Raw genomic sequence first — 9,646 nt, 5'->3', positions numbered from 1 at the left:
AGCCCTGAGCCCTACCTATGCTGAGTCATTCTTCTGCTCCTTATCATGCTAAGTCATTCTTCTGCTCCCAGCTTGGATGAAATGTCACACCATCAGGGTCTGGTTTCCAACAAGGCATTGAATGATAGACCCCAGAAGTACGGGAAAGTCTATTCCCTGTGAGCTGAACCTTGACTAATAGGAGATAGGATACTGTAGAGAACAAGGTGAGCAAATTCCCTCTCTCCCCTTGATTTTCCTGGGGACTTCTTTAAGATTCGTTTCTCCCTGAAGAGAACTTCTCCATGGAGCGATTCCATGTGCTGAACCAACATTCCTGCCCACAGACATGCTGAGCCTCTTCACAGCTCCCTGTGGCGTGGTGGTCAGCACAGTAACACATCCCCTCATCACACCATCTTAGCTTCCCAGTTTTTCCTTGTCTCATTTCCCCTATTTCCTCATCTTTACCATCCTGGGCTTGACACTTTCCAAATAAAGTGTCAGCTCTTCAATCCTCATCCCAGGCTTTACTTTGTAGAAAGAGACTTTCTAACAGAGAACTCTAACAACAGGACTCATTTGATTGGAGTACTGGATATTATCCTCCTGCCCCTGAGGGTCACCCTCACTTTTCTCCATCCTGCCCTTTGCCCTGGGAGGCTGTTGAACTAGATGACAGGACTCCTATGCCCTCTGGCCTCCAGTCAGATCCAGCCAATGGGGGACCCTAGCAGGAGATGGGAAGGAGGAAGTATTTGTTCTCCTGGCTCCCTCCCTGTATGAGGTCTCCTTGGACTGGTCATGCCCTCAGATGAAAGTCTCAGCTGGTAGTCTCCTCTATGCGACTTTCCTTTTGATTTCTGAGACCCATTTCCCCCTCCCATCCCTTTGGACCTGGGGGATGTAACAACTCCACACTGTACTTCAGATTACTGCGCTTTCCTTTGCGGTGCCTCTATGCCCTCCCCACTCCTTTGTAATGTTTCTCTCTCTCTCTCGTTTTTTTTGTTTTGTTTTGTTTTTTGAGACAGTAGCACTCTGTCACCCAGGCTGGAGTGCAGTGGTGCCATCTCGGCTCACTGCAACCTCCGCCTCCAAAGTTCAAGCAATTCTCCTGCCTCAGCCTCCCTAGTAGCTGGGACTACAGGCACGTGCCACCATGCCCAGCTAATTTTTGTATTTTTAGTAGAGACTGGGTTTCACCATGTTGGTCAAGCTGGTCTTGAACTCCTGACCTGAAGTGATCCACCCATCTTGGCCTCCCAAAGTGATGGGATTACAGGCGTGAGCCACAATGCCCAGCCTGTAATGTCTCTTTATAAATAAACCCTTCTTGAATTTTTCCAATTTGAGAGTGTCCAACTGTTTCCTACTGGAACCAAGAATGAAAAGGAATGGTTAAATGCTAATACAATTGAGCTTTGTTGAAACAGTGAATAGCCATTACAAATCAGTTCTTGTTTGGTAGAAAAAGAAAGCAATGCACTAGTTTTTAAAAAGTCACTGTTGCAACGAACCCCTATCAACCCCAATAGGGAAAGCACTAGGTTAAAGAGGCCAAAGAAGAGACCCAGAGCTAGCGGATGAAACGTGGTGTTTTATTAGGGGGTTAATACAGAAGAGAGAGTCCAGTAGTGGCAGGCTGGCCAGGAGAACACAACCGCTTGCAAACATCATGCAGTTTCTACAGCACTTTCACTTAACACCCTCCATCTAAAGAACTCCACCTGGCAACCATCATTTAACTCAAAACTCAAGGCCTCAATTTCCTGTATGGCACATATTCCACAGAACAGGCTCAGATGTTTACCATAGATAAAAAATGAATCTCCAGGTTGGCCATGCACAGATTCCCTGGCTTGAAACACACATTCGGTTACATCTACCATACTGGGTCTTTCTAAAGGTATGCTTAAATGATTGCTATCAGATGCATTTACCCTGCAATCGACTAAAAGGTCAAACAATCAGAGTTCTGGCAGAAAACAATTCCATTGCTTAAAGGACCATTTATGAGAGAGTGGGCAAAGTAAGGAGAATCAATAAGGGATAGTGACACACAGGGTACAAGAAAGAGCAGAGAGTCACCCCTCCTCCTCCTTTTGAACAGACAAAAGGAAGAGACAGTGTTACAACCCTGAGCTCTGTGAGAGTGGCAGCCCTGGAGGAACTCAGTCATAGAAGGATGCAGCCCTGACAGGTCCTCAGTCTGCAGCAGGTTAAGGGTGACAGAAAAATTCCCTGACCTTTCTCCCCTCTTGCCCACTAATCTCTCTGCAATCTCTGGTCTCCAGTCAGTGCCTCTCATTGACTGAACCCGACCAGAAACTGGAATGATGTGGCCCATCCGGGTCAGCCTGCTTGGGCTCAGAGTGGGGCTGAGAAGGGCGGAGAATGGTTTGAGTTGGTGAGAGTGGGGAGGGCAACAGACAACAGCCAGTACAATCAGGATATCAAACTCCATGCAGATATAATCCTAATTTTGTGAAAAGTGATACATGCATTTATGTAGTCCTGTTGTTGAACAAGATATTTAAAATAGCTACCTCAAGGTAGCAGAAGAACCATAGATGATTTTTATTATTTATGGTGTTTGGTATATTTCCCAAATCAAAAAAATGGCTATAAGACTTTAAAATTTATCTTTGGGAAAAAACAAGAGCTCGTTAGAAATGTGTTTACTTTAATTTTATTTTTAAAGAACATATTTTCTATCAGTGGCTCCTCATGGTAGTAATTTCACCTCCTGAAATTTCCTGGGAGGAGGATCTCATCTACAGTAAGATCAAGGCCAAAAGAGAGGGTATTTTTGTTTCTTACCACATTAGTTTCTTTTCACATGATTCTGCCAATCAATGGGAAAGAATGATAATCCAGACAAATGGTATCCTAGTTCTGATCATATTAGATCTGGAATCTCAATGACTGCTATTAACTTTGTTATGCAGCCAAGCTGATCTGTGATATTCACTTGGTCAAACAAAATTTTTCATATCTGAGTTGGACACACAAACCTCCTTGTATAGGCATAAACCTCAGATATGCATATAACCGCAAAATCTTTTCAATTTAATTAGACAGTAAACATTCTTCTCAGATTACATTTGTTTTCAAAATAACTTTTAGAACTGTTTGATTCGTTTTTCTATTGCTTCATGTCTTTTACATTTTAACTTGAACTACGGTAAAACAACGTGGGGGAGCACTGGGATACTGTCAGCAATCTGCATTTGCCCTGGTGTTTTCCACACCCTGCATTCCGTGTCTATTCTTAGCACTGTCCTCGGGCTGCTTGTCAGCTCACATTCAGTGCGGGGTAAAAGGCAGGCAGCCACTGCCTCTGAAGAAATACTTCATATATACAGAATGAGATAGCAAACCTTTGGAATGTCCCAGAGCAGCTGTTGAAGGCACTAGTCCTTAACCTCTACCAATGTCTCCACCTTGAGACAAGGCAGCAGTTTGGGAGAATATAATAAGCACCAATCATCAGATGTGCTGTGTAAACTCAGACATGCAGTGTAAGCTCAGGTGTTGAACTTCCACTGGCTGCCAGGCTATTTAAAGCTAAGGATTATGCAGAGATAGCAGATGTGTTACATTTTGCCATCTAAGTTTATGGAGCATCTAAAAAGCACAGATTAAAACTCACTGAATTCAGTAATCAAACTTTTGAAAGTGGTGTCCTAAAGCTTCATATTAATTTACAAGAGGATATGTTAATACATATCTCATGAACATTTCGTACGTGTCCATAGAACTTATACTATTTTTAAAAAGTCAAAACACTTCAGATATGATTCAGTATATCTTTAAAAAGATGAATGAGGTACATATTTGAACTTTTTAAAAATAAGATTTATATCTGAAAATTCCCATTGACCTTTAAGGCAGTAACAACTATACTGAATCATAAATAGATTTCAGACCCAATTTCCAAATACTGTATTTTAATTTTTGCACTCCATATTTATAAAACCTCACTTTAATTAAAATACATTAAAAAGAAAAGCTTATCGAGTGAAGGGAATCACAACTCTTTTTGGCAAAATAAAAATTTTCATAAAATGGATAGGAATTCCTTAAATGAGTATGGCTCTTTTGCCATCAGTGATTACAAATGCAGCTGGCATTGTTGGAATAATAAGAAACAATTCTGAGTCCTCTCTATTATCCAAATACAGCCTTCTGTATTTTCAATGTTTCAGTTGTAAGAATAGTATCAGTTTGAGCCACACAAACATATTTACAAATTTTCCTTTCTGAGTAAGAATAATAAAGACAATCTCAACATACCAGGAACTGTGTATATATTTTTAATCTTCATAAAAATCATAGCAAATCATTTCAAATGTGGGTAATACAAACATTCTCGTAGCACCAGTGGCTGAACAATCATCTTCCCCATGTCATCTGAACAGGAACCGATACGATGTCACTTAGTCCCAACTGGATCCTTTACTTCCACCACCAAAATTCCGTCATGACAGAGGACTGCAGACAAATCTTTGATTTCCACACCATCTGGTAGTTTGTACTGTCGGGTGAAGCTTCTTGAGATAAAACCATGCTCATCCATTCTGGTTCCATGTTGTGCTTTTATCAGCAGCCAGCCTTCGAAGGTCTGAATGATGATGTCTTCAGGGAGGAACTGGACCACATCCAGCAGTATCTGAAAGTGGGATTTGCCTTCTCGGGGTGGCGTCTCTGCCACTGAGTCCACTGAAGGAGACTGCACTGCCCTGGTTTTCCTCAGGTCCACGATGGTTGGCCCAGGCAGTGCATATAAAGCATGATCCAGCCTGCAGTCTTCTAGACCTCGAGCTTCAAATTCTTCCTGGTAACGCACTGGAATCTCTATGAGGTGCCTCAAAATGATTTTTGCCATAGTGAAGGCAAAAACAGCCTTGAACAGCCTCCTTCTGCCAACCTTCAGTCAGTGGCGAGCCCCTGCAGTTGCCTACTGACTGGATTACCAGTTGAAGCAGCTAGTGGTTTATAGCTGTGCCCAGACGCAATCACTTAATTAGGCCTGAATCATAGCACGGAATGCTCTCTTGTCTTTTCACACATGCTGACAATGAACGGCTATTTATAGGGCATGTTTCCCAGTTGCATTTAGCACACAGCCTGCACAAGCTGCCCAGTCATGGATTGCCCTTACATTCTCAGTTATCCTTGGCAAATGTGTCTGCCTTGCTTACTTCAAGAGAAAAAGAGAGTGGGAATCGAAAATGGTGTTTGAAAAATATCTGGGTGAGGCCAGGTGCGGTGGCTCATGCCTGTAATCCCAGCACTTTGGGAGGCTGAGGGGGGTGGATCGCCTGAGGTCAGGAGTTCAAGCCCAGCCTGAACAACATGGTGAAACCCTGTCTGTACTAAAAACACAAAAATTAGCTGGGCATGGTGGCTCATGCCTGTAATCCTAGCTACTTGGGAGGTTGAGGTAGGAGAATCGCTTGAACCAGGAGGCAAAGTTTTCAGTGAGCCAATACCACACCGTTGCACTCTAGCCTGGGCAACAGAGTGAGACTCCATCTCAACAAACAAACAAACAAAAACCAAAAATATCTGGGTGGGTGCTTTCTCCCTGTGAACTTCAGTAATCTAAGGGAATAGGACTTCTTAGAACAGTCAGAGATATTCACTCATAATATGAGCTAGGATCACATTTTCCCTCGTCTCCAGATACAAAGCTGGGGAGGGCAGAATCTAGCCGTAATTCAGAAAGAATTAATACACACATATTCAAATCTCAACCATTCAACAAACTGCCGTCTGTCTTACGCATTTCCTTTTATTTTATCTTTTAGTCTTTTGGGCTAAAAGACACATTATCTGGGTTTATTTACATCTGACTCATCAAAATTAGATCAGATGACTAAGCTAGAGAAGCGACAAATGTCAGATGGGGGCTGCAGGGGCATAGGATGGGGAATTTTTGTGATGAAAATAGAGCCACAAAGAAGAGAAAAATGTCAAAGCTTTGAATGATTTGATATGAACGTCCAAAAATCTAAGGATTAATCTTGTCACAGCTCTGCTACTGAGTTGGCAAAAATAAATTAAATATAATTTAACCACTATATCACCCTTTATACTAAACTTACCCTGAAAAAGAATGAGGCAACTCCTTATCCACAGCTATGGAAGAATCTCCAAGATATGTTAAATCAAAAAGAAAAGTCCAGGGCAATATATGATATGCTAGTATTTATAGTTTTTTTTTTTTTTTTGAGACAGAGTCTTGCTCTGTCACCCAAGCTGGAGTGGGTGACAGCCTCGAAGTCCTGGAATCAAGAAATCCCTCAATCTCAGCTTCCTGAGTAGCTGGGACTATAGAACCATGCCACCATGCCCAGTTAGTTTTTTTGATTGTTTTTTTAGAGATGGGGGTCTTGTTATGTTGCCCAGGCTGGTCTCTAACTCCTGGCCCGAAGAGATCCTTCCACCTCATCCTCCCAAAGTGCTGGAACTACAGATGTGAGCCACTGCACCAGGCCTTATTTATACTTTTTTAAAAAGTATATATTTGCTTATATTAATAAAATCTCTCTGAAAGCTTTGTAGCTGAAGACAGTGGGTGCCTCCTGAGAGTGATTGGCAGGTGGGGGCTGGAAGGAGACCTAATTTTTACTATAAATACTTTTGTGCTATTTATTTACTTACTATTTTTATTATTATTTTTGCCACCATCTTCTTTGTGATAGTGTGTGCTTTTTATTTTATGTATTTATGTATTTATGTATTTATTTATTTATTTGAGACGGAGTCTTGCTCTGCTGCCCAGGCTGGAGTGCAGTGGTGCCATCTTGGCTCACTGCAACCTCCACCTCCTAGGTTCAAGTGATTCTCCTGCCTCAGCCTCCCAAGTAGCTGGGACTATAGGCGCCTGCCATCACACCCAGATAATTTTTGTATCTTTAGTAGAGACAGGGTTTCACAATGTTGGTCAGGATGGTCTCAAACTCCTGACCTCAAGTGATCTGCCCACCTCAGCCTCCCAAAGTGTTGGTATTATAGATATGAGCCACTGCACCCAGCCAGTGTGCTTTTTATTTATAGAGTGTATATGGAATATACCTACACACAATAAATTTTAAAATATGGAAAATTTCTTCTCCATGGAGATTAATATTTTCTTAAATGGATAGACTTAAGAGTATCTTTCCTTTAAAAATATATGCATTTTCTTCAAATGAAAAAATGTCTATATAATATTAAAAATCAGAAAATGGAACAAAAATCTTCTTTAGCTTGCTTTATAAGTCTAAAAATCCTCTGTGGACCTATTGGCATACACTTAGAAACATGTCCTAACAATGCTGTTCACACTCAGCTTTTTGACCTGAAGTTTACAGGCTGGTGGCCCTCCAGAGGAAAATGTACTCTTTTAGATATGTTAATGTTCTCTGGCTCATAAAATACTGTGGGATGTTGTCATCAGTGCTGCTCTTAGTGGAAAGTCAAGAACAGAACCCACTGCTAGTGACAAAAAATAGATATGATCTTAAGGATTTGGCATTAAAACACTAGTAAGATTTACAGCAAAATTGAGAGAAAGCCACAGACATTTCCTACATGCCTCCTACCCCTACACATGTACAGCCTCCCCCATTATCAACACTGCCCCCAAAGTGGTACTTTTTTTTTTTTTTTTTTTTTTGAGATGGAGTCTCGCTCTGTGGACCAGGCTGCAGTGCAGTGGCACCATCTCGGCTCACCGCAACTTCAACCTCCAAGGTTCAAGCGATTCTCCTGGCTCAGTCTCCCGAGTAGCTGGGATTATAGGTGCCCGCCACCATGCCCAGCTAATTTTTGTAGTTTTAGTAGAGACGAGGTTTCACAATGTTGACCAGGCTGGTCTTGAACTCCTGACCTCAGGTGATCTGCCCACCTCGGCCTCCCAAAGTACTGGGATTACAGGCATGAGCCACCGCTCCCAGCCTCAAAGTGGTACATTTGTTACAACTGATAAACCAGCACTGACACATCATTATCAGCCTGAGTCCATATTTCACACTAGGGTTCAGTCTTGGTGTTGTACATTTTATGCATGGTGGTGACGTGTATCCACCATTATAGTATCATGTAGAGTAGTTTTACTTCCCTAAAAACCCTCTGGGCTCCACTTATTCATCCCTCTGTCTCCCCAAACCCTTGCTCTAAAAAACTTCTCAAAAAAAAAAAATTAGTCTATTAAAACAAATACTAGAAAGAGGCTGTTAGGGTGAGACAGAGAAAATGTGTCAAATAATCTCACAGTTTCTTGCACCAGGGATCTCTAAGACAGGCAAAGAAGGCTTAGGTGTGAGTGATAAGTTTCCATGTACGATCTGTGAATGAGCTGCTGAGATTAAAAATGAGCAATTCCAGCACTTCGGGAGGCCGAGGCGGGTCAGGAGTTCAAGACCAGCCTGACCAACGTGGTGAAACCCCGTCTCTACTAAAAATACAAAAATTAGTAGGCCATGGTGGTGGGCACCTGTAATCCCAGCTACTGGGGAGGCTGAGGCCGGAGAATCACTTAAACCTGGGAGGCGGAGGTTGCAGTGAACCAAGATCGTGCCACTGCTCTCCAGCCTGGGCGACAGAGCAAGACTCCATCTAAAAGAAAAGAAAAACATAAAAAGGAGCATCACATTTCTGATGCGATATTCAAGACTTCTACTTCTGCCATTTTCCCAAAATTTTCCCAAAACTGCCCTTTGACTCCAGCCCTAAGCCTGACTGCCCTCATCATGATCATCAGCTACCTTGACTTTTTGTCCTTTTGGAGAATCTGTCAGGCTTCCTCACTGGTCTCCTTCTCCTGCCCTCCTGTCCATCCTTCGCCTTGTAACTAGAGCAGTTTTTCTAGAGCATCACATAGATGATGTCACTCCTTTGCTTCAAACTTGAAGTCAGAAGCTTCTCATCACAACCAGAATGAAATACAAAATTCTTACCGCGGCCTTTGAGAACCTATAATCTGGCCCCTCTGCCCTGCTCCCCTCCACCTCACACTAGGGTTTAGTCTTCGTGTTGTACATTTTCTGCATGCTGGTGACCATGGGTGAAATGGTGGTGCCCCTGCTTCAACCACACTGGCCTCCTTTCTGTCCCTTGAACACTCTAAGCTTGGTTCTTCTTCAGGCTTCTTGTACTTGGAGTCGCTTTTGTTCTGAAAACTTGACTTTCAAGTTGTCTTAAGGTTGCCTCTTTCTCATCATTCAGGCTCCAGGTCACATGTTACCTCTTCAGTCCAGTCTTTTGCGACTATCTAGGGAAAGTACTCTTGTTATCCATCATAGAACCCCTTTTTTTTTTTTTTTTTTTTTTGAGATGGAGTCTCACTCTGTTGCCCAGGCTGGAGTGCAGTGGCGCAATCTCAGCTCACTGCAAGCTCCACCTCCTGGGTTCACGCCATTCTCCTGCCTTAGCCTCCCGAATAGCTGGGACAACAGGTGCCTGCCACCATGCCCGGCTAATTTTTTGCATTTTTTAGTAGAGACGGGGTTTCACTGTGTTAGCCAGGATGGTCGCAATCTCCTGACCTCGTGATCTGCCCACCTCGGCCTCCCATAGTGCTGGGATTACAGGCGTGAGCCACCGCGCCCGGCCCCTAGAACCCTATTTTACCTTTGTTTTGTATTCTTTTATGCCATGATCAGGGCAGTGTGGT

At 42.8% G+C, this 9,646-nt stretch overlaps 1 protein-coding gene across 1 annotated transcript; it reads right to left on the bottom strand.

The window, feature by feature from the left end:
- Positions 1-1,533: 1,533 nt before the first annotated feature.
- Positions 1,534-4,997, bottom strand: HSPB3 (heat shock protein family B (small) member 3). The gene has a single exon (XM_054487933.2). It carries the CDS (start codon positions 4,868-4,870, stop codon positions 4,418-4,420), a length of 453 nt encoding a protein of 150 aa, XP_054343908.1. The 5' UTR covers positions 4,871-4,997; the 3' UTR covers positions 1,534-4,417.
- Between the last annotated feature and the right edge of the window lie 4,649 nt (positions 4,998-9,646).

This window comes from Pongo pygmaeus, chromosome 4 (genome assembly GCF_028885625.2).
Source record: "Pongo pygmaeus isolate AG05252 chromosome 4, NHGRI_mPonPyg2-v2.0_pri, whole genome shotgun sequence".
NCBI classification, from domain to species: domain Eukaryota; kingdom Metazoa; phylum Chordata; class Mammalia; order Primates; family Hominidae; genus Pongo; species Pongo pygmaeus.
Note: the sequence above shows the minus strand (reverse complement) of the source record. Positions and strands in the feature narration are given on the sequence as shown.